We start from the raw sequence: 25,829 nt of genomic DNA, 5'->3' as shown, positions 1-25,829 counted from the left end.
TACACTCTTTCATTTGATACCAAATTCGTCATGATAGTATTTATATTTCTGAAGATATAGTAAATTTTACGATTTTGGCAAGTGCGTGTGTGAGAGTTTATTTGTTTTGTGTGATCGAGTGCCTTTGGAATGTTGATTCATGATTCCCCCCCCCCCCCATCTGAAAAAATGGATCGACGCCCCTCGTATATCTGGAATATTTTCAAAAACTTTATAAACTTTATCTATTTCATTTCCATCTAACCCCATTCTCAGAAAGTCTGTAGGAGACTTGATGTTACCTTCCCTGTCAACAATACATAATATGATGTTTTTATATGTATTTTTAAGAAATATGTTTTCATCAAATAATAGCATATAGGGGGAGTTTGCGAATGCTCGATCGATATCGATCGCGCCAAATGCAATTTTGAGCTACAATTGTAGTGCCGAGGATCATATCTTTGGTGATTTCACGGCGTTTCACGGTCCTACAGACTTAGGCCGAGCTACTGGAATTTTCCGGATCATAGCATAGGTATGATACGGCGTATATATTTTTAAGATCTTTAAAGATCTAGGAATTAAGTATCGTACCGACTACAGAGTACTGATACTACTAAAAATAAGCCAAACTGTTTAGCCCACATCTACTAGTACGGTGCGGTAGCGGTCCATGGCATACGGTAATGTATGCAATTCTTTATGCACACTTATCCAATCGGGATATCATAAATTTCGTGATACTATAATTCGAATTACACGGGGGCTAAATCCCGGCATCGGATGTACCATGGTCAACGTAGAACTTTCTATGTATGGCAGTGAGGTAGTTCAAACTTCGTGTGTGTCCATAGCATAGCAAGGGTGATATTCCTCCGATTCAAATTGAATTTCCGATTTTTTTTCCAGCAAGGGTTTGGTAGGAGGCTTCTACTAGTTCTAGAGAGTAAAAATTATTTACTAGCGTATGCATTTCTACGCTATCGATTTTATTTTTAAACAAGAATTCATATTCATATTCATAAAAAAATGAGAAAAATATTATGAAAAGACGGAAGAGACTTGTCACTTGCCCGATTTTAACGCCGCCATCTTGTTTCCTATTGTTCTTCCCCAATGTCCGTAAAGCTTTTTCCCCCGAGGTCATATTTTGGCGACAACTTGTTCAGTAGAGGCGCACGGCCAATATGGAATTATGGGAGACAATCTCCCATATTCATTGGTAACCCAGGGAGCTCCCGCCCGCACAGCGGGCGGGAGCTCAGGCCGTCAGGGGCTTACCGTGTATTTTACCATACTCACGGGACTAGGGTGAATTATGGTCTAAATATTTCTCCAAATGAATTGTGAAAACAGAAATTATGCACTTACCACGATTATATGGATGAAGGTCTAACGAGTGGCAGTTTCCTGATATCTGGGCACAGACTGAAACCTCAAAAAACGAAAAGTTCTCTCCTTCTACCCCCGTCTCGATCGGCCATTTTTGTTATGAATTGTAACAAAATGGCCGATCGAGATATATTTTTCTTATCTCTTTTCTTCTTGTCTGAAAAATCCAACAATAGAACAAAATATTGTAGGCCCTAGATCAGTCATTGAAAAAAAAAATTATGAGCTGATCCTAAAGACCATAAGGCACCTTTATGTAAATTCTTTCTCAATCTAAATTACTTATAATGAACTATAAAATGTAATAGTCACAATTTTCATTCATTTTCATTGAATATAGCTAGTTTTTCTATTAACAGTTTTGTAAAAGCAGATCACATTCTTAAAACTGGGGATGTTTCACAAAGCGGAGGGTCTACGAGGCATGGTGTTACGTACATATACATGTGTCAACATCAAAAGATTTTCTGCTTTGCCTGATCTTCAATAAAAACTTAATTTTACACACTAGAAAACAACTACCTACGGTAGTCATTTTAACCATGTCAAAGTCAACTATACATTTGGGGATATGTTTTGATACAGAAAGCAATTTTAATAAAATAAGGCTAAGCAGAAAATAAGTTTGATGTCCAGACAAATGCAATCCTTTTCCTCGTGGAAAGACAAATATGACAAAGATTTAAGTGTGACTGAAAATCACACTGAAATACTCAGTTGCATGTGGTATAAGACGCATTACTGTATTGGTCAAATCATGCTCAGGGGACGCGCTACTGTATGTTAGTGAAGAGATTTCATGCTAAATGTCATTTGCCTGCCAGCATTTGAGCAAGACTTTAAGTCTTAACTTACAGGTATAACTTGTGAAACACCCTCCTGCTGTCTTTGATACAATGTATATATATTTTTCATCATGAAGTAAGAGTGAACTCATCTACCCATCTGCAATGAAGATTCAACAAAGTGCATGCCTGACATAGTTCTTGATGGCAGCTTTGAACATTGTTCAAAGGGAATAAGTTTTGCAGTATGTCCATGTATTTCAAACTGCTTATTACATGTATGTAATTTTTCTTCTAGATCCACATGTAGGATGGGGGGTCGGGTGTCCGGACACTTTATATTTTTGAAGCCTTCTTTTGTGTCTTTGGATTACACTAAAAATACGAAATCAATAGTTGTAATCATCTTCTATTTTGTTCTCTATAATATTTCCTGACATTATGTACTAAAAATTGATAAAACTTCCCTTGTAAATTTTTCCAAATGACTTTCTAAAATTGATCGTCCGGACACACAACCTGTCCGGCCACACAACAACTGGGTATACTATTTACTCTCAGTTTTTCTCTTATTTCAATTTTTCTACAGATAATTGGAGAAATGTCAATGGGTCAGCCAAATTGTATCAATCATACTCTCTTTGTTGTGATAGAATAGCGAGACTAAAGTAACATGGCGGAAAGGGTAATGGAGAAAAGCATCTACCAAGATGACAATATGGTGCAAACATCGGAAGAAGAGTCATCGGATGACACCAGTGCATGGGACAGCGATCCCGTGACCCAGAGGCAGAAGTCAAGCAGACAATATCACCCAGTCAGGGGTCAACCAGAAGATGTTAGTCAGTCTGGTGGCAGCGATGAGGACGATCCAGACCCCAATCCCAACATGGAAGGAAAACTTGAAAATGGCAAGATGTTCAGGGTGGGTCTGGATAACGGAGATGAGCGAGAAGCGGGTCGGGAAAGGACGATGGAAGAGAGAAGCGGTTTGAGGGATGGTGGAGTTACAGCTCAGATAAATGGTGGTGGACATCACCGGAGCAATCATGCCAATGGTAATGATGACCTTGATGATGACCTTGATAATGGACAGGAAGAGGAAGATGGAAGCACAGCATCAGAAGGAGATGGAGAGGTGTATTCAAATGAGATATCTTCCAAAGTTTACAAGGGACAAGAGCAGTTTGGGAGTGAAGACAAGAATGATGACGGGATGAAGGAAGATCAAGAGGAGGAAGACATTGAAGAGATCGATCTTACCAGAGAACATCTTCAACAGAATTTCTTGAGGATGAATAATGGAGAAAGGTAAGTTACAGCACAGCGTAGTATTATGATGCAATTCCACTACAATACATGTTTTTGTAGTTTTCTTATTCATACAGTTGCTGTTATATATGCAAATAAACTGTCACAAAAGACATGGTTCTACAATGTAGTACATCTATTTACATCTACATGTTGCAGTTTTTAAACAGATTTACTCAGCAAAAATTCAAATTATATAGGCCTACCTCACTATATCAAACATCAGAACAATTGATTGTAAAGTTACAATGGCCAACCAAATTAGTAGTTTCATGCACAGCTTTTTCCCACAACATCTAATTAATAAGTCGATAATTGCAAATTATTGTGTCACATGGTCCAGCTGTCCGTTGCTCCAAATTTTTATGGGAATGTTCTTGTTTATTTATAATAAAAGCTGCCAATTCAAGGTTTGAATTGATTTAGTGGTCTTATTTTTTTAACATCTGTAATTTTGCCATCCTTCTGCTCTTTTTATTCTGATTTCACAAATTATTTTATGATGTTTGTGAAATAAAGCTGATGCACAGCTTGATGCATGACAGGTGATCTTTTTTTTGTGCCAAATTAGATTCTCAATAAAGTGTATCCCATCAGAAAAGGGTTAATTCTTATTTTCATTTATTAAAATTATTGTTTTTAACAAGCATGTTAATGTAAAGTTTACAAGAGATTTGTCAAGGTTTGATTTAAGGAATATTATGGAAAACCTCATCACAAGAAAAGGTCACCATTCGTGTGCTCTCTTTCTCTAATGCTTTGAAGTGCCTTGAGCATCTAATTAAGATGGAAAGTGCACTATACAAGTCCTATGTTTTATGTATTATTATTACATGTAAGTCATATGTAAATTACAAACAGCTTTATGAACCCTCCCCCCGTTTGGATTGCACTTCATGGTGGTAAACAGGTGTTCATGCTTATGCTTACATTCATATTGCATTATGTAAAATATTTGATGCTGAGTGTTGTTTTTTGTTTGACCAGTCAATACCAGCAGTCAAGGGTGATGTACCTACCCTCCTTTGGATTCCTGGGACCCACTTCCCTTGGTCCAACATCCCTCGGTCCTACCTCACTGAATGCTGTCATGGGAGATCTCTTTGCTGGTGCCCCAAGTTTAGACATCGATCAGTCCGATTCAGGAAGCAATTTCACAGGGTATGACCAGGATGAAGGACTCTACAACGACTACAATAAGGAAAGTCAAGGATGCGAAGAAGGTAACTGGTCAGATATTTGAAGGGCAGACGATAATGTTCCCTTAACCCCCATTTGCCTGAGTGCACCTTTTTATGATTAAAAATGTAACAAGGGTCCATCTAATACCCTGTTTGTGCTTGAGAATAACCGAATACAATCAAAATATGTGAATGAATACACATTTATTTATTTACACATACACACTTATGTCAAACAAATCTATTACTTTAAAGTAGCAAGAAAATAACAAAACGTGTTGAAAAGACAAACAAATAAGTATGAAATCAGGACTAACACAATGGGCATTATAAGTCAGCAAAAAGATGATGCAAATAACAATAATAAATGTTATATAGAATCTAGTAATTTTGGCTTAAAACACTATTTGCATTGGATTTGTACAGGAATTCTCACTTTTGAGCAATTGTGGGTCTGCATGCACTTACGAAATGTTGCGTATCCGGTGATCGCAATTTTGGTCTCAAAAGTTGCGCGAGACTTGAAAGTTAAAAAAAATCAGCGAGCAACGAGGTCAAAAATTTTGCTCGGAGGATTTATCGCGAAAAATGTTGAGGAGGCAGCCCCCCCCCCTCCCCGCCCAGTCTTATTAATCTCATCACTTTCATGTACAGGAAAACCTAGAGACGATGATGAGAATCTTGGTGAGCTATTTACAACCCTGAGGCTTCAGCATGATGAACAAATGAAAGCCCAGCAGGATCACCATAGAAAACAGCTTCAGTGGCTCAGAAACCAACTCATCACTGAAAGAAATGACGGTGAGAAAAAAAAATACTTGCCCCTATTTTGGGTCATTGTTTTCATTGCTTACAAGGCTTATTGCTATGGTCAATGCCAGAATACAGACTTCTGTAAATATATGAAGGTATTTAAGTCGAGTTAGATCATCAAATAGATAGGGGGGCAAGTAAATTATATCATTTTACTGGTAATGCACTGACAAAAATTTATCCATTATACCTTATAAAATTTTGGAGACTATTCTGTATTTTTTTTTAGATAATGGGCTATGTTATTCCATTTCTCTCCTTCAAGCATTGGAATAGAGAGCTATGAGAGTGATGCCATTGATCATGAACCTCGTACTTCTGATTTCTGACGAATGTCCAAAATGTATTCAATCTCCTGAACTTTTGAAGAGTTTGTGAATATTTTGAATGATGTGCTTCATTATTCTATTTTTCTCATCCCTCAAACATTGGAATAGAGAGCTTTCAGAATGGTGCTGTTGGTCATGAACCTGCTACCTCAGGGGTCCGACCACACGTCCAAGGTGCCAGTACAGAGGAAGGAGATAGTGGGGAAACACAGTCCCAAGACGTAGACTCCGCACATGCATCAGGTATGTGCCTGCACGGATCGGGGTGGGGGGGAGATTACTAGTGCTGTAGCCGAACCGCCGAACCGAACGGTAGTTCGCCGAACATGGCACTTCCGAACCGAACAGAACCGAACCGAACACTAAGACTTGGTTCGGAAGTTCGGCAAAAAAAAAAAAACGGCTTTCAGCTAATAAATTTATAAGTTTACACCCTTTCTAATCATTATATTTGCGCATTCTCTATTTAATCTTCTTTGCAATTGTATGTTGGAAGTATGCGCTTATTTTGCGGTTACTAGATTTTGTTTTCATTTTCATGTTGACATTGTGGTTTTTACGGCCCTGATTAAGAAAGGAGATCCGATGAATGATGTTGCGCGAGCTTGCGCTATAATCATTTTACTAGCTTTCATCATCTCTCGCTCTGTGGCCGAATCGCCGAAGCATGGTAAAGAAAACCAAAACTGTATGAGTGTTCATTGGTTAAATCTAATTATCTAAAATATTGTTGTTTTTAGGTGGCGAACAAGATTCTTGTTTGAAAATCTTCAAAGTATTTTGAATGAACGAGCTCAATAAACTGAAAGTGAAAGATGAAGTACCATTAATATTACGAATTACGATACGATGTGATTAAGATCGTAACTCGTGTATTGTTGCGGCGGAGAATAAAGATCTGATTGAGGTGATTGACATTATTATTGAGGTGTCGGCTCGCTACTGTCTAGTTTTCATGATTTTAGAGAGAAGTAAAGAGTTTTGAAAACGAGAGATCCAGTGAAAGTGGGAAATAAAGTGAGTGACTGTTAGAGATGGAAAGGAGAGACGCAAAACAAATAATATAGAAATGAGATGAGATGAAATGAAGTTATATTTTTTATTATTAACAATCAGATGAAAATAAAAATCAAACACTCATGAATGATTACGGTATAGCATATAGCAAGATCCCCTTCCCCTCGTTGACAAGTTGAATGAAGATAAAGCCATGCGGAAACATTCATCTCTTGGGGGAAAATGACCCCCAATCTTTACTTTTTTTTCCCTTTCTTATCAACTTCTCAAATTAACCATAAACAATTCGATGATCACTCTACTCCCCCTGTCCCATTACAGTCGTAAAACTTTGCATCCCACTTGGTCTGTATGTTCATGGTCGAATGAAATCTGACCAATGAAATCATAGAAATCTCGGGAATTGCTCTTCAATCAGTGAGCTGAGTTTCGCGAGCAGACAAAGCACGTGGCTTTATGTACCGATGCGACAATCAGCGACATGCGATTGGTGGTTTAGTTCACCCATCGAGCCAATTAGCGAAAGGCGCATTACATAAGCACGCTTTCTTCGACACGCCCCTGGCCCTACTATGCCTACAGTTCAGTGCACTGGCGCTGGCCGCCTCGTATGTGATGCAATTGCCAATCACGTTTGGCCGGACTGTATATATAAATATTCATGAGCTCAGAGTCCCGCTACAAGGGGACTGCATGCGCTGGCCTAGCCTAGCTGGTACGAGTGCGAGCGTAGTTAATTTGGCAAGTATCCAAAGTGTGGTCCACGTATGGACGACTAGGAAGAGTCGCCATTTTAGAACTGTGAGTTACCCAATAAATCTGTCATCAGATAATCAAATTCGAGATAACAGTTGATTCGTTGAGCGCTATAACTTTCATAGTTTCATGTCAACAAGATAGAGATAAAATGGTTTGATGTGACAGAGGTACACGCGAGCACATGCAGTCAATCAAGTACAAATTGTCTACCGGTACGCTACGTATACCTGAATGAACTAAAGCTTTATCAGTCTATCATTACCGAACCCCGAACCGAACCAATGTTCGGCAAATTTCTGCCGAACCTTGCCGAACCGAACCGAACCCGAACATGGCGCCTGACTTGCAGCACTAGAGATTACCCTGTTATGAGAAGTGCCCCTACCCCACACTCCTCCCCCCCCCCCTCAACTGTATACTTTGTCTGTATCTTTTGTTTCAAAAGAATATATCTCATCGTCATGGCTTGGGGCTTTTAAGACAAAAATAAAAATAAATAATACAATGAAATGCACAATGACAGGTGCATTGTTAGTTCAAAATCACAGTCATGTCAGCCATAGCTGAGAATTTTTATCAGCCATATCTGAGAATTTTAAAACAAATAAAAATTTAACATACAAATATATGAATTGAGCCAGATGCATTGCTAGGTCAGTATATATATTTAGTTCCAGTCATGCCAGACATAGCTTGGGATAAAAAAAAAAACCACACTAATATTTGCATGGTGTGTTGCTATGCCAGATCTTTACTTTAAATTCACCTTTGACTTTGTGAAAGCTGTGTACCTCTCTGGGCTAAGGCAACAGGTGCAAAATTACAATTTTGTAAGTTTTGGAGAAATAGGCTGAAAAAAATTCACTGATGCTCCAGCTGAGTCATTTTTTTTAGTCACTGAACATCACTTGCAAGAGCCTTTTGGCATGCTATGTTAATGAATGCGAGGCTGAAAAGGGTTTTTTCCCTGACTGTGAGGCATCAGTTATTTCACTCCACCTGTTCTACTAAGACTTGCATAAGTTGGAATCCGTACTTGTTGTCTTCAAGTTTAATTCATTCAGGCATGCATGGTATCAATGGTGCATGAAAGGTATCAATAAACAGCTGAGGATTTCCCCTTTCTTATCTAGTGACGCAGCACAGAAACGTTATTAGAGCCAACAATGGTCTAACAGAGACCCTGTTAGAACCTGTAATGTTACAGCGATGCCTGATGTCTTAACAATGCGTTATTTACATCTTGGATCAATGCTTGATATCACGATTTGAAAGATATGACTGAGTCTAATGTTAGTGCTCTGTTAGGCTAATATCGTGCCTGTACGGCCGATACAGGTAAATTTAAAATGATAAACTACAGTATATGGCCCAGATTCGAAGCTTTGCCTTAACTTTAACCATAGTCTAAGTCTGGGATAATATTATGAGAAGCTATTAGTGTCAGATATTATTCTACACTGTATGCTTCTTGTGTTTACTGGGCTATTTTCCAATTTTTACTGATGAAGAAATGTATTATTTTTATTATTTCCAGTTTTTTTTTTGCTGGGTTTTTCCCCATGTTTTAATGGTGAAGAAATGTATTGTATTTTCATGGTTTTTTTTTTTTTGCAATGATTTGAGTGCTAGATATGATTTATAATTTGATTATCTAGGTATTGATATTTGCCTCACGTTTGGCTTCCTTGAATGATGTTTCATAAAAACATTGAGATGGTGCTTGGCACCACAGATTTAGACCATGGGTAAAATTAAACCAGGTTTTAGAATATGTGACTATACCTTTTGGCTATGAACCATCAAAGTGTGGAATATTATTATTTTGATAACAATGTATTGATTTGATACAGGCCACATGAATTTGGAGGAGGTACCGCTCCTTGACCAGGCGGAAAACACCTCAGAGACCTCCACCTGTGTGTCCAGCTCACTGGACATTACCCAGATGACCACGTGGTCAGATGTTCATGGTCATAGGCAGTCAGGAGAGGCTCATAGGAACCAACATCAACAAGGTAACACACTATCGAAGATTGCTTGCTTCAGTATCTCATAGAGCTACACAGAGCTTGAAGGATTGAAATAAATCTGCTTCCGCTCTTCAAATTGGCAGCATCAGTTGAAAAGAAACAAATTCAGATGGAGCATTTCAATATATACTAGTAATATAAGTGTGAAATTATAAGATGTCAATTTGCATTCTTAAGAATTTTATTTCCCAATTTAGTGAGTATAATGATAAAGATTATTTTATTTTTATTTACATTTATTTATTCATTTATTTATTTATTTGGGGGGGGGGTTCTTTTCTCTTATGATAACTACTATAAATCGAGTGTTTTTTGGTTTTTTGGAAACTCTATTCTATTGCTTTAAGATGGTGCTTGGTCATTCAAGATTTCTTTCAGCATTAGAAGAGAACACAAACTCACAAAGGACATTACTTGAAATTTTTTTGAAGTTATGTGTGTAATGTTCTTGATCTGGCAGTGGCGGAGACATCAATTTTAACTGTGCGGTCAAGAATCCATGTATTTTCAATTTGTATTTGGTGCAGCTACAGCAACTGAGGCAGCCATACTGGAGCAGATGCAGCGTAACTTTGAGTTGGAGCAAGCCGCCTTGCACCAGGAATACCAGTCCCAGGTCAACAGATTGCAGCAAGAGTGGTTGACCCAGCAACAGATGCAGACACACCAGAAACAACTGGTCGAGGACATGTTGCAGCAACAAGAAAAGAGGTTGCAACAGATGACGCAACTTCAGAAAGGTGTGGCGGTTATCCTGTCTCTTGTGTCATTTACCAAAATTCACCCCTCCTCCCCCAAGACCCTGTTTCTTTGGCCAAATGCAGACCAAAGTTTACTTTGTAAGCTGTTGCTTTAAGGATGCAATGGCTAGTGCTACCCCCCCCCCCCCCATCAAACTAATTGCTTGTGATTTTTAAAGCTAGGTCATACCAGCTTGAGCCCTTCATTGGTTTAGAAAAAGTAATAAAAAAACACACAAAAACCAAATAAAAACAAAACAACCTTATTCTATAAGAAGATCACCAGAACTGACCTTATGTCTGCAAAAGACTGTATTTGAGAAGAAGCAAATCCTTTGACATGACATAAATTACTTTACATATTTTAATAGAAAAGGTGTTAGCTAGCTTTCTCCTACTTTATCTTAATGGGCTGTTTGAGAGTAGACGGAATACAGCTTGCATTAATTGGAAATTAAACTTGCTGTGATTTTGTCCGCACCATTATAACTGCTATTAAAAAAAAAAACAATAGCGAATATTGCCAACTCAAGTTAAAAAAAAGCAAATGTCTGTACTCGTGCATTTGCTTCACTTTGGTCTTATTTGCCTTGAGCTATCATTGATTTAGTGTCAGTGATGTCGGACACATTGGTGTTAGCACAATCAAAAGCAGTGGCGGACCGTGACCCGGAGAAGACAAAGCATTGAAGGGGCACAGCATTGTTCACAAACAATACAGTGCCCCTCCAATGCTTTGTCTCCTCCGGGTCATGGTCCGCCACTGATCAAAAGCATGTGTACCATCAAACTCTGACTAATGAATATTGTTTAAACCCTAAGATATGCTCTAATGTATATTTCCATTATGTTCCTCTAGTTTGCTAAATTTTACAGTGCAAGGCCACCGCACGCCTTGCGATTGCTTGCGACCCAATATTAGAATAAAATGTAGTAGAATTTGATGCTAGTATTGAAACATGGAATATCTTACTGTGTAATGTTCTAAATCATCGTACAAATACCTATGTTCAAATCTGTCACTATGCTTAATCATTCAAGCCAAGTACACTCTTATAAGTGTATACAACATATGAGCTCAGTACCATTTTCTTTTCTCCCAACATATACAGTATAAACCAGGTAGATGTGTTCAGATCCTACCTATGACATTTTTAACCTCTGTTCCATTTTTTTTTTTTCCCTCCGGAAAGATGCGGAAGAAACCAGTTCCATCTATTCAGATTTTACTTACTGGAAGCTGGAGGAAGGAGATACCTACAAGGATTTACCCCATTCTAAACCGAGGGGAGGGCAACCATCCATGGAGAGGGACTCCCTGCTGTCAGATGATGCACAGAACACCCCTCAGGATGAAATGGTATCATCCAAGCATTTGAATAAGAACTCAAATGGAGCCAAGCTTGTGGAAAGTCCAAGGACATCTTCAAAGTGAGCAAATAACTATTTTTTTTTTACATGTTATGTGCTTTTAGTAATATCAAGTTATCAACGTTATCAACAAAGGGATTTAAAAGTGTTAAAAACATGGTTTAAACCTCTGGTTTTACCAATAGGTAAAAAAAACAAGGAGCAAAAGTATAGGCCTATATGTAAAAAAAAAGGTCCATGAAGAAATAATCTTTATAGATGACATTTTGAAAGTGTTCAATTGGCTAAGAAAGGATTTTGTTTTGAATCAAAATTATTTCGTACAAAAGTCTATTAAAGATAACTGCTTTTACACCATTCTTATTGTCGTCCCTCATTCTTTTGTCCAGTCGCATCGACCTTCAGGAGAAGTATTCTAGACACATCGCTGACATGGAGGCGTACTATGAGGGAGAGCTTGAGGATCTTCGCAAGCAGCTTGCTCAGGCCAGGCTAGCGTCATCCGCCATCGGGAATGGTCATGGGGAAGAGCTGGTGGGAGCGGATACGAGCAAGCTCTATAGGCATTGCCAGCAGCTACAGACCAGCCTCAATGCTGCTAATAGGTGAGTCCACCACCCTATTATCAGTGAGGAAACGTAAACAGTGTGAATCTCATACAGGCAAGTACACACAGACATGACAGTACAGCATCACACATCCATGGAATGAAGCAGCGGAAGGAGTTGCAGATTTGCAATCATATATTTTGATGAACATCTTTTCTTTTAATGAACACTTTTGTTGAGTAAGATTTTTTCTGTTTGACAGGAATTTTCAATCATATATTTTGATTAACATCTCTTCTTAAAATTAACTATTGTATTGAGTAAGATTCTTTGTGTTTGGCAGGAAATAAGATTTTGTTAATTATATATGTAAGGTATAAATTTGGGGTAATTTCAGTAAAAGTCTCACAAAGGTGCTTGGTTGGAACTACTATATTGACTTGTAGAATATTGTGTCACTATTTGAACAATGCTACCTGTATCTTCTCATTTTCATCAATGGAATATCATTTCTTCTCAAAGTAATATACCAGCATGAAGATTAGGAGGAGGGGGAGGAGAGATGGATGAACATTTTTATCAAGATTTTTGTTTTGTCAATTTCTCTTCAGTCGAATACAGGATCTGGAAGATACAGTGAAGGCACTGGAATCTAGATTGGTAAGTACTTTGAGCTCTTACTATTGAATTGAAAAATTTAATTTGATTATACACCCTTTCTGCTGCACAAGGATACAACTTCAAACCCTCGTCATGGATTTTGTATCGTGATGATAAAGACAATGTAAACCTATTAACTGCCTATAATCTTACATTTCTTAATTCCATTGGTAAATTGTAATAACTTCACAACACTAAACTGATTACACTTGAAGATGATTCGATCTTTATTTCATTGGTTACTTCATTTATACTGGTTGTTTCAAGATCACAAAAGTAAAAAACCAGAGAGCCAAGCTAGCTTGACTCCAAGAGCTGCTCTCTACATCTCGAAAGATTTGTTTGGCAGAAAGTTATAAAAAAATCCTCTGTAAGAAAAGTAACTGTTCACGACCTTCTCTAAGTCACCTTCAACACTGCCAGATCCAGGATTTTGAAAAGAGGGGGGGGCAGATTACAATTTTCTTACACTTGGCTATGTTTATATCAATTGGTCATTCTCAAAATATAGAGGGGGAGTGCGCTTCTTGCATCCCCTTCTTGATCCGCCACTTCTCAATATTTTATATTTGATACTTGATATTTTCCTTTTTTTTTATTTTTGTCTCACCTGCATAGCAGAGTGAGACTATAGGCGCCGTTTTTCCGACGGCGGCGGCGGCGGCGTCAACACCAAATCTTAACCTGAGGTTAAGTTTTTGAAATGACAGCATAACTTAGAAAGTGTATGGACCTAGTTCATGAAACTTGGCCATAAGGTTAATCAAGTATTACTGAACATCCTGCCTGAGTTTCATGTCACATGACCAAGGTCAAAGGTCATTTAGGGTCAATGAACTTAGACCATGTTGGGGGAATCAACATCAAAATCTTAACCTAAGGCTAAGTTTTTGAAATGTCATCATAACTTAGAAAATATATGGACCTAGTTCATGAAACTTATACATAAGGTTAATCAAGTATCACTGAACATCCTGCATGAGTTTCACGTCACATGACCAAGGTCAAAGAACTTTGGCCGAATTGGGGGTATCTGTTGAATTACCATCATAACTTTGAAAGTTTATGGATCTGATTCATGAAACTTGGACATAATAGTAATCAAGTATTACTGAACATCCTGTGCAAGTTTCAGGTCACATGATCAAGGTCAAAGGTCATTTAGGGTCAATGAACTTTGGCCAAATTGGGGTATTTGTTGAATTACAGCCATAAATTTGAAAGTGTGTTGGTCTAGTTCATAAAACTTGGACATAAGAGTAATCAAGTATCACTGAACATCCTGTGCGAGTTTCAGGTCACATGATCAAGGTCAAAGGTCATGTAAGGTCAAAGAACTTTGGCCACGTTGGGGGTATTTGTTGAATTGCCATCATATCTCTATAAGTGTATTGGTCTAGTTCATAAAACGTGGAAATAAGAGTAACCAAGTATCACTGAACATCTTGTGCGAGTTATAGTAGTTTTCAAAATCAGCACTGCTGCTATATTGAATCGCGTGATGCAGGTGAGACGGCCAGAGGCATTCCACTTGTTATTGTGGAGCGTTGTGGCCCAGTGGATTAGTCTTCGGACTTTGAAACAGAGGGTCGTGGGTTCGAATCCCAGCCATGGCGTAATTTCCTTCGGCAAGAAACTGATCCACAGTGTGCTGCACTCAACCCAGGTGAGGTAAATGGGTACCGGTAGGAAGTAATTCCTTAAAAAGCTGTGTGCGCTATGAACGCCTAGCTTAGCCGGGTAATATAGGAGCACCTAACAAGGTGGATATGTGTGCAATATAAATACCCTATATTATTATTATTATTATTTGTTTTATTTAAATTGATTTTATTTATCATGATTTATGAAATGTTCTTAGAAAATGGGACCTCCACCCTATGAGCTCAGCTTTCTAGTAGGTGTCCTTCCCATTTGATATCATGCTGCTATGGTATTGTACACATTGAGTTCAATGTTATATGTTGTATATACAGTTAAGCTCAAAAGTTAGTGAACCCCACCACAAAATGCACTCCTTCATGTTGAGTGTTGAATAAAGACAACAACACTATATAATGTTTGGCGAGTCCAGAGAAACAAACTTTATGGAATGCAATATTATCACCTTACTTCAGAATTCAATATCTAATACATGGCAGAATCTGAACACTTTGAGTATGTTCATTTTTTGGTGGGGTTCACTATCTTTGTAAATTGAACTATCATTGTAAATGTAAAAATATTGAAGAGAGAAATAAATGAATTGAATTGAAATTGAAATTAAATTGATAGTTTATTTGTTGGGTTACTTTTGCAGTTAGAATGGCCGGACAGGTACAGTCTTGCTAATACCAATATTGAGATCCTTCAGAAGAGAGCCGATGGCCTTCTTCACTTGGTCAAACAAAGAGAAGATGACTTCAACAAACTGGATAGAGAGAATAGGAAGCTCCAGTATGAGCTCCTTGAAGCTCAAGAGGTAAAAAATTACTCTAAAGCTGCAGATACCAATACCAATCAATGCCCTCCCCCTGCCCCCCCCCCCAAAAAAAAAAAAAAAAAAAAAAAAAAACCTGTTCCTGCTGTCTTCCTGGGGAGCATTTCATAAAATGTCTGATTTTTTATCTGACAAGTCCCATTTTATCTGACAGTTACCATAGTAACAGTGCTTCTCAGCCAATCAAAATCAAGGAAAGTTGTCACAACTTGTCGGACAAAAATGTTAATGTATTCAGGCATGAATTGTATATTTCGGATAAAGTATCTATGAAATTTAGACAGATTTGAATGGATGAGTTAAAATTGGTTTTCAGTAATTGACGCTCTAGATTTTGATTCCCTTTATTTTGATATGCACTGTATTTTGTACTTTACAGCAACAGCAATCACAGCAGAATGAAGGCAAGAGAGACCAGGTTATGCTGAGTAAGGTAGGCCATTATTTTGATTGATTTGACAATTAATGTATTCATTTAACAATTTAATCCATGGCAACATTTGAATTGTTATCTAGGTTTTAAGTTTCTGCTAAACAAGATTATTTGCCCATTCTTCTGTGTAATGCATTGATTCATCTGGACTAAATATTCAGGAAGCAATGTTCCAACAAATTTGTTCAAATTCATGTTCTATCGGGCTTTTAGTTTCTGCTATAAAACAGAGTATTTGTCCACTCCTCTATGGAATGCTAGGATTCATCTTCTGGACTAAATATTCAGGAAGCAATTTTCCAACAAATTTGTTCAAATTCATTTTCTATTAGGTTTTTATTTTCTTCTGTAAAAGAAGAATATTCTGTCCACTCTTTAATGGATATTATGATTCATCTTCTGAACTAAATATTCAGTACAGAAACAGTGTTTCACTATAGGATTGAAATAATCTTCACATGTTGAAGTGTTTGGCAAGTGGCACTACATAGAAGTATGGTCTAAGTTAACCTAGGGATAACTTGATCAATGCAATAGGAATACCACCAGTGTAAGACAGAGCTGAGCAATTGATTACGTTTATTGTACAATCAAATGTATAATCAATTGTTCAGTTTTGTGGAAGGGAGCTCGACTACTCTGCTGATGAAATCCAGTATAATCACTCTAAATTCTTTAGGGATGCTTGTGATTAGAAACAGAACTTGTTTGTGATCTTTTAGTTTCTATATTTCCATATTATTCTTATAATTGGTACTGTGTACTTTTTTCCCCCTTTTCATTCAGAGCCCTAAAAATGCATCAGAAAAATCCAATGCTAACAGAAAAAAATCTCTAGTGAATTCCTTAAATTGGCAATGTCATGGATATTTCAGAATTGCAGCTCTCCATGCAAATTGACAATTTTTTATTTCAAAGTCTTTATTGATTTTGACTGCATGAACTGTTAAAGATAACATGCCCCAATAAAGCAAAATAATAATGTTGCTAATTTGAAGCATAAAATCAATGCTAATTAAATATTTAAAAGAAAACAACCACAAATTCATTGAATTGGCAATTTACTTTAAAGACTATTGATTTTGGCTGCATAAATTGTAAAAGATAAAACTTAGCAATGATGTTGCCAATTTGAAGCATAAAAGCTAATCAAATAAAACTTCCAAGGATCCAATGTCCCAAATGAGTTCTAACCTATAATATCTCTTTTTTTTAATTGTGCTATTAGCATCATAATCCTCTCTTTTCTCTCCTACAATTTCATATAGTTGATAGCGAAGCTCACTCAGCTGACAGAACAACATGATAATACACAGGTAATCTATTGATACTTATTTGTCAGGGAATATACATGTAAAAGAATATGCAACAGAGGATTGTTGAAGCCCCCATGGTTGCAAATATTTCAGGGTATGGCGGGGGGAGGATGACCACCTACATTGTGACTTTTCAAGTGATTTGATAACTGCAAGAAATATTTTTAAAGGAAGGGGGGTAAGAAGAAAAATGAACTAATGGGGAGAGTGTGCCAGGACTTGTAACATTTTAATATTGCTTGTTATACAACTCCCAAGAATGTTCTGTAATTTGATTGGTCCAAATCGGATCACATGATATTCAGCGAATTGCACTATTGCATCCAAAATGCACTATCCTGCACTCTAACGTCATACCAAATGCCAAATGCATTATCCTGCACTCTGACATCAGAGTGCAGGATAGTGCGAGTTCTGGAATTATCTAGAATTTAGATCAAATATAACATTCGGGGCAACTCAGTAACATGGGTGAGGGGGGGTTGTATTCTTGTGCATATAGGACCTAAATAATGAACTCTGCTCGGCTCGCCAAATGGATATACCGCACTCGGTCCTGCGAACCTCGGTGCGGTATATCCATTGGCACTTCTCGCACATCGTTTATTATTTGGCCCTGCATGCATGTGCTTACGTGCATTATTTGTATAATACTTTATTTATTTGTTGTTTTAGTGAGGAAGAGGTATATAGTGATAATAGCAGCCTCTGTAATTTATTTTTCCCCCTTTTAAATGGTTTTATGCATCTGCCTACCATTATGTTTTTTGTTGTCTGTCCATTCATCTCTCCCATTTCCATTCCTGCGATAAATAATATTTTGATTGACCAACTTCAAACTTGGACCAAATATGTATATAGGATTAACGATGATCTGGGTCCCGTAACACAAAGGTTAGCGATTAATCGTACGCTTGATTTCTATGATTGATTGTACCTTGTATCCAATGGAATCAATCGTAGAAAAATGTTCTACGATCATGGCTAAGCTTTGTGTTACGGGCCACAGATTGGGTTTTGAGGTCACAGAGGTCATTATTTATTCAAAAGTATCTTGTTCATTTGACAAATATTAAAAGTAAAATTTTTACCTTGAATCCCACCAGGCTGAGCTTCTAAAGGTCCAAGTGAAACTAGAAGAGGCAAATCTCTCAATAGCTGATCTGAAGAGGTGAGTTTTAATTCATGAGGAAAATGGTACATCATCTTTGCTAGAGTCCCTTTATTTGAAAGAGTGGTAACATGAGCATTTGATTGTTCTTGACTCAGAATGCTTTCTATCAAAGATGAGCTGGGCCCTGTTGCATAAAAGTTAATTTTAAAGAACCCTTGATTCTGATTGGCTGTTACCATGGTAGCTGCCATTGTATTGCAAAGTTACTATCATAGTAAATGGCCTCGGATGTTCAATGAACTTGAAAAGACACATTGTATAATTATTTTTGATGAATATGACGTTGAAATCATGAGATGTCATAACTCATACTGTATAGAGGTGCCCTAGTCATTGCTTCTTGGGACATTTTCATGAAGATAGTTCAAATTGAGGAGAACTGGGCCCCGTCTTACAAAGAGTTACGATTGATTCAATCAGTCGTGACTATGGAAATCCATCATTGTCATAATTTTTTCTACAGGAAATTTGCACAATGTCCTTTGTAAACAGAGAGAAGCACAGTGAATTTTCAAGAAAACAATGAACAATGCATGAATATACATCATAGTTAGAAAATATTTTTAACAAACATGCATCATAGATGTTGATGTTGCTTGCCGTCCATAGTTGTGATTGATCGGATCAATCGTAACTCTTTGAAAGACCGGGGCCCAGTTCTCTAGATCATCAGGTAAACTTGAAATAAGGTTTTATGCATGTTCCCTATTTATTGGGTTATTTTAGTGTTTATTGTTTTTCATGAATTCTACATTTCATGTATAAGAGGGATTCTTGCAGAAAACGGCCCCCAGGTTTTTTACTTTGAGTTGTAGAATATAATTGCATGTGGTCTAGTATAGGATCCATGGTATTTCCTCTCTCTCTCAGGTGTATTGACACTTTTGCTCTTGTCTTTTTCAAATTTCAGGACGGCTGTCAGGCAGGAACTCGAGATCAGGCAGCTTGAAGGTGAAAAGAAGAAGCTCCTCAACCACCATGACGACCTTCGTCTCATGGTGAGTCCTTTCTCCACCAGCCCCCTTCCATCCAGTCCCCATCTCCAAAGTGGGCTTGGTGAAACCCAGCAGTCGGTGAAGAATCACGATGGTGTGACCGACTTCTTGAGGAGTCCCAGTGAAACAAGACCAAATCTATCAGAGGGCAGTCCACATCATGAAGCAACATCTGCAAAGAGGTAAGTTAGAGATTGTGTAACTTGAAAGTTTTTTTTTTTAAATAAAGCTATTTTAAAGTTATGTGTGCCTTTACACACCACAGACACATATTTTTATGCTACATGGGACATCCCAATCTCCCCTAATCTAGTTCTGACAAATCGTAAAATGTTGCATCGAATTGCTTATTGATATGAAATCAAAACTTTAAATAGTACATATTCATATTGTTTGATTAAATGATACTTCAAATGATTGAGAATTCAATTTTAACCAAGGATATATTACATTCATTTTTAAAGTTGCAAAGTCATGTTTAACAGTTCACTGAACCAATCAATTCTAACTTGATTGTTCTACGATCCAATCTTTATGCCATTACAACAAAATTATTAAATAAATGAAATTGTTAACTCGTTCTAAATTTATGTTTGAAAAACATTGTGTGTTATAATCATGAATGTCAAGAAACGATATATAAGACAATCTTGTTCGTGCTCAATTTGTCATTAATTTGCCTTTACATGGTTACATCTCTTCATTATGTTCCATAGCCCACCGAGTGTAGGAGACAGTCTGCGTCTGAGTGTTGAAGACAGGAAGTTCCTTCGATCAGGAGCAAACTACAATATATTGACCGGATGGTATTCAGAAGCAAAGACTCCTAGCATCGATGTAACAAACAGGTAAGAGATATTCTACTCAATAACCTTTCAGCAATGTTTGTTCTATGAATTCATACTCTAAAACAAATAATGTACAGGCTTGCATTGTGGCAATGGTACTCAATGTTGTGCAAGAACATTCGGTGCCAACAATTCATGCTTTTTGCACCATTTGAAATACCAATGAGTGCACCACCACTAACACACTATCCTGTGCATTCTTGAGATATGATTGTTAGGATAATAATGGAAATTTTTGAAGTTTGTTTTAAACACATCTGAAACAATCTTGATTAAAACTGTCAAAATGGAATCGGTGGATAAACTCTCCTGTTATTATTTCGATATTTACAGTACTACTGAGCAACGTGATGTCATATCCCCAATCCAAGCAATAACCTCACCTCGTGACACACTTCATGCCCCCTTTGACTCTGACCTTGAAGAGCGCCCTCTTTCACCGATGATGAAAGCAGCTGCACAGTTTGACAGGTGGCAGAGCAGTGGCAAGTCACCACGCAGCCAGTATAAGTCGAGTCAATCACCCATGGAGCTGGGCATAAGTTCCCATTTGAATTCTACTGAAATCCCCGTCAGAGATTTACCAGTGAGGAAGAATGAGACAAATGGTGACCAATCAGTGTCGTATAAAAAGAGGACAAAGGATGAGAAGAATAGTGGGAGAAGAGACAAGGGTAGGCAAATTGAGAGTAAAGACAAAAATACAGGACTTAGGGTGAGAGTATCGGCAGCACCTGTTCTTGACAGAGAGAAGGAGAGGTCCGCAAAGACTGCTTCTTACAAGAAACCCTCGACAATCGCAGATATCATCCAACCTGGAAAGAACAATGACTCCAGTCTCCATGTCTGGGCCTTGCACCAAAGTCCAGACACTGCAATGTCCAGTAAGACCAGGAACTCTAAGGCAAGCCCGAGACAAGGGGTAGCGGACTCACCAAGTCAGGCTGCAAGGAAGAACCTTGCGAAGTATTCCCTCAAAGATGGAGGTGGAACGGGAGGAAGCGAGAGGAAGAAGAGGACGAGCCCCAGGAGGAATCTGTCGGCCAGCTTCCAAGCTTCGGAAAAGAAAAACAAGGATGGGATGAATCCGAGGAAGGGCAAGATGAGCAGTAAATCAGTTCAAACACCAGGTGGTGAGTTTTAAATCATTTGCTTTCTCCAAGTGCTGTTTTCTTGAGCCGTTGATATAGGTACGAATGACTTTATAAATGTCTGGAACCTTTTTGGGTGTTTTTAATAATTCATATTCATAAGCATTTTAATTTCTATTAAATAAATTTGGAAAAATTCTTGTTAACAGTTGTGTCAAAATTTCATTAAGGCTTTACTATAATCAGTCTTGCTTTGTAAAAACACAAGAAAATTTTGAGATATTTCATTTAGTACGAGAACGTGTTCCAATCATTCATGAAATCAACTATCTTTACAAACACCTATATTAACAAACCTTGGAGAGTTATATTTATTCAGGTAGGAGATTGTTTCTGAATCATCTCCAAAAATGTATTTACAAATGTCTCCAACATTTGTGATGATTGCCCAATTAGGAGTGTCTACTGCCAGTGGAAATAGCTACCTCATGGTTCAAAAGAAAAATTAGTATCATGAGTTCTATGAGATATGGTACAAATCTGTTTCTTTCTTCGGCACATGCACTCTTTATGTTCCTTCCTCTCTCTCTCTCTCACCAGCTGGTGAAGACTCTCTTGAGGCGATGTTGCAGAATGTAAGGGAGGGTCATGTGATCACGAGGGCTGACTGGGAGAATGGATTTGCAGAGAGCAGGTTAGCTGCTGACAAGAATGCCAAAAGGGTGAGATCATTTGTCAACAGTCTTCCCACAGAAACTTTTTTTGGGTTTTTGTAGGGGAAGAAGTAGTATACTCTGAATTTATAACTTAGAATTCATTTAATTTTGATGAAATACAAAAAATTGTCATGGAATGGATAATACATTACAAAAATGATTGTAGGAAAGGCTGTTCAAATTGTCAAGGCTATTAGCTGTTTAACCTTAAAAAGACTTGAAGGGGGCCCAATATTCTTTGCAATAAATTGTTAATGTGAAAAGCTTTCATGGCTATTTTTCTCTAGTCTTGCTCACCTTTTCAGACCAAATTTCTGGCATATTATTGTGTGCTTCATAATATTAGAGCCTCAAGAAATGTTTGCTCTGATTGCATCCTGCTTTGTCCTGGTACATGTACACATTGTCAGAAATGTGGAAGGCATTATTAATGCATTGTTGTTTGAAATTATTCTATTGTTATCATTTCCATCTCTTTATCATGAAAATGTCTCAAACATGTTACGCATTTGTGTTATGGTTTCTCCCGTCAGATGACGTCCAAAACTGCAGAGACACCAGAAGCCATTTTGAAGAGGCTATCTAAAGAGAGTAAGAAACTAGACGACCTCATGTTAGAAAAAAGAAAGGTAAGCGAAATAAAGAATTAATCCATTCTCACAAAATTATCATATTCATTATCATAATTTCATATTGTGATTTTTCAAGTGGGAACAGTTATTGAAGTTTGGCATTTCTCATTAGGCCTGTTGTTATTTAAGTGGTAACAGTTATTGAAGTTTGGCATTACTCATTGGGCCTGTTGTTATTTAAGTGGTTCAGAATTAAGGATTTTCCTTTTCCTGAGATTGTAGGAATTCCCTTAGTCTTTAATCTACCAGAAAGCTAACAAACAGCCCTTTGAAAAACCACCAGAGTTTGACCAGCTTATTCTTTCTTTATTTGACTAATATGCTTTTATTTAATTCCCCTTTCAGTTGGAGAGTGACTTATCTCATCTGCCAAACTCTGGACCTGCTAATGCCAAGAGAATTGAACAACAGGTATGCATAATAATTACAGAAATCATAATAATTAGTCAAGACATTATATTTATTATCATATTTATTTGATACTAATTTGCAGGAAATTGGATACCAACTGTGCTTGTCGAATCTGAATTGAATGAATGAAAGGCCAAGCCAAAAATTCCAAATTTGTCACCAATAAATTCAATATTTGGTTTCAAATGTGAAAAATATTTTTGTTGTCATTGCTATTGAGAAAGGATGTTACTAATATTATTAGTAATTAATTATTCATAATTTAATTTAATTAAATTATGAATTAATTCATTACAAATTAGCTCATCATTCTTCGATGGATAGAATGAAGTTTTTGTTGAATTTGATGATTGGATATTCATCATTATAAAACATAATTTATTTAGTTATATTTGTCAATTTCCACTTAATATAATTTGTAACTGTTATTATCTTTCATATCAAAATCACTTCCACTTTGTCATTTAGGAAAAACTTGAGGAAAGGCTAGACCAGGTGACGAGAGAGCTTGGATCAGTCCGCATGCTCCTCAGGAAGTACAACGCCCTCAATATGTCATTTTAGACCAGACTGTCCGTCCGACAAACCGCACCCCCATCACTGGCAGTGTTTGTTCTTCTACTTCCACACACATCCACCATACTAATGTGTTTACATTGCAAGTGTATGGCCAGTATTATGTCGTGTGTGAGGTCAGGTGATTACTTTGTATCTGGTCAGTTGATTGATTGTGTTTACATTTGTCATATTTTATCGCACATGGATAAACGTTAATGGTAATAGCCCTTGTCCAGATAGGTGCGAGTCATGTAGGGTTATGGATATCCATGGTATATCCAATTAAACCGTGCATGGTGGCTCAGTGATGGAGTACTCTCCTAAGGAACAGAAGGTCATCAACCTGATCCTCGGCTGAGAATTGGTTGCAAGGCGACATTCTTTAGGTCGGATCGTCACCTATCTGTCAGGTCAAAACATGATCATACTAAAAGTAATCTATTAAATCATATTTTGTACATTTTTTTTTCAAATCTGAAAAGATTCAAAACAATGGTCACAAACAGTATGTGTATCAAAAAATCAATATTTTCTGAGTTTTTGTTTTCTAGAAATACTAGAAAATATTAGAGCTATACTCAGGTAGGTCCATTCCAACAGTTGTAAACACTAAGTTCAACTCCATAATTTTGACATAATGCTTCATGATTGTTATGTATCCAGGCTGTTTAAAATCCATTTTGGTAAGTGTCACGGGCTCCGTGGTTTGTACCAATTTAAACTCTCCAGCTGCGATTCGGCTCCAGCCTAATCACAACTTATCATTGGATAATCTACTGAAAATGCTATGTTGACTTGCATAATGAACGAAGACAAATATTTCACTTGCTGGTACTAGGGGTTGGAGGGCACGTAAGCTTGCTGTGTCCCTCCTCTCCACAAATTGAACAGTGAAACTTTCTCTTGACCAAACTTGCTGCTCGCAAGGCATGCAGCTGCTGGGATGTATACATCCAATGAAACCAGAGGACATCTCGCAAGCTTTCCTCAACTGTACTTCTCCTGGAAGCATATTTCCTGAGATGACGAAACAGTTTGTTTGCTGCCTCACTCCCTTCTCCACTAAAAGCTCCAATGCTGCCTGGGTCATCGAGGATTTCTTGCACATGTTCAATCACTTTGTGCAAGTAATTTGGCCACATAACATAGCCAAAGTTATCAAGCAGTTCTTGGCCCATCTTCACTGCAGTGGCCTTATATTTGGTGACCTCTTCTCGAACTGGCTTAAGAGCTCTGTAGACCTTCCGAAGCGATCTGAATTTTTCAAGTACAGAGGATAGATGATGCCTCCTCTCAGCTGAAGGGAGGAGTTCAAGGAAGCATTCCTCATTCTTGAAATCGAAAAGTTCTCTCGCATAATTACCTGGCATCATTAGGGTTGGTGCCAAGCCAATTCGGGAACGAACGTCGTTTAGCCTCTTCTCCGCGTCACTTATGTACTCTCTGAAATCCTGATTCTGTTCCCATACTTGTACCCCTGCAATCTCCCTGATGATAACCTTCTTAAAGACCTTTAAAAAATGAGACCTTCTGCCTTCTAGCCGGGCTCTTGGCATGGTAAAGGGAAGTAATAACATTGTTATGCAGGGCCCGCTATAAAGTGATTGCCATAAGTCATTATTTATTATCAGGGCAATTCCATAGAATGGTCAACCCATTTGTATGTCTGTCCCCCAATTTTCTCAAGTCTTACTTCACTTAATAAACTGATGAAGTCATGATCATTTGACAGTATTACAGACTGTCAAAATAACCAGAAATCAAAGACAGAATATTTCACGAAGGTCCTACATATACATATAGGGGGTTGGATGTACATATTTTATGGAATTGCCCAACACTAATTACCTCATATTGTTGAAGTTTTTTTTTAGATTTGTTTTTTGTTGTTGCTGTGCTTGTGTTTCTTTTCAATTTTAGTCAGGTTTTTTTGTTCAAGAATCTGTATACAGAGTGAAAATATAATGTATTTTTTTTTTAAGTGTAACTGATAATATTCTTTGAATCAGTGGTGTTACATTTGTGCAAATTTGCAAATATGGCTTTGAGTGTGTGGTTTAAAACCATGACTGACATAGATTACATACATTACTTACAATTAATCTAGCACATTTATTGAGAATAGGTCTGGATAAACAAAGTGTGTTTCTGTCACAAGAGGCATTAATAAGCCATTTTAAAATGAATGAGTTCATTTGAATTAACTTACATAAATTGTAAACTCTGGTAAGCTCTTACCAGGTAGAAGGATATAA

The 25,829-nt window shown here is 37.5% G+C and overlaps 2 protein-coding genes across 3 annotated transcripts; one reads left to right on the top strand and one right to left on the bottom strand.

Annotated features, from left to right (window-relative positions):
- The first annotated feature begins 384 nt into the window (after positions 1–384).
- On the top strand, positions 385–25,829 carry LOC129254361 (myosin heavy chain, striated muscle-like). Of its 2 annotated transcripts, none has more exons than XM_064115516.1 (21): positions 385–517; positions 2,749–3,470; positions 4,458–4,693; positions 5,306–5,452; positions 5,902–6,036; positions 9,423–9,587; positions 10,130–10,342; positions 11,536–11,773; positions 12,103–12,318; positions 12,873–12,921; positions 15,221–15,382; positions 15,780–15,833; positions 17,102–17,149; positions 18,256–18,320; positions 19,234–19,500; positions 20,035–20,166; positions 20,500–21,299; positions 21,858–21,979; positions 22,507–22,602; positions 22,951–23,016; positions 23,485–25,829. In XM_064115516.1, the coding sequence occupies exons 2-21, from the start codon at positions 2,833–2,835 to the stop codon at positions 23,578–23,580; spliced, it is 3,945 nt and encodes a 1,314-aa protein (XP_063971586.1). In that variant the 5' UTR covers positions 385–517; positions 2,749–2,832; the 3' UTR covers positions 23,581–25,829. The 2 variants fall into 2 exon arrangements, with proteins under 2 accessions (XP_063971586.1, XP_063971587.1); XM_064115517.1 differs by having other exon boundaries at positions 20,500–21,296; positions 23,485–23,664.
- Positions 24,396–25,130, bottom strand: LOC135153220 (V(D)J recombination-activating protein 1-like). Its single transcript, XM_064095615.1, has one exon. The coding sequence runs from the start codon at positions 25,128–25,130 to the stop codon at positions 24,396–24,398; it is 735 nt and encodes a 244-aa protein (XP_063951685.1).

The sequence above is a fragment of the Lytechinus pictus genome, chromosome 2 (genome assembly GCF_037042905.1).
Source record: "Lytechinus pictus isolate F3 Inbred chromosome 2, Lp3.0, whole genome shotgun sequence".
In the NCBI taxonomy this organism is placed as follows: domain Eukaryota; kingdom Metazoa; phylum Echinodermata; class Echinoidea; order Temnopleuroida; family Toxopneustidae; genus Lytechinus; species Lytechinus pictus.
This window is presented reverse-complemented; position numbering and strand designations above follow the sequence as displayed.

Coding starts and splice junctions, on each gene's coding strand:
- LOC129254361 (XM_064115516.1), top strand. CDS start 2,833: ATGGCGGAAAGGGTAATGGAGAAAAGCATCTACCAAGATGACAATATG. Junction 9,588..10,129: donor TAGGAACCAACATCAACAAG/GTAACACACTAT, acceptor TATTTGGTGCAG/CTACAGCAACTGAGGCAGCC. Junction 22,603..22,950: donor TCATGTTAGAAAAAAGAAAG/GTAAGCGAAATA, acceptor TTCCCCTTTCAG/TTGGAGAGTGACTTATCTCA.
- LOC135153220 (XM_064095615.1), bottom strand. CDS start 25,130: ATGCCAAGAGCCCGGCTAGAAGGCAGAAGGTCTCATTTTTTAAAGGTC.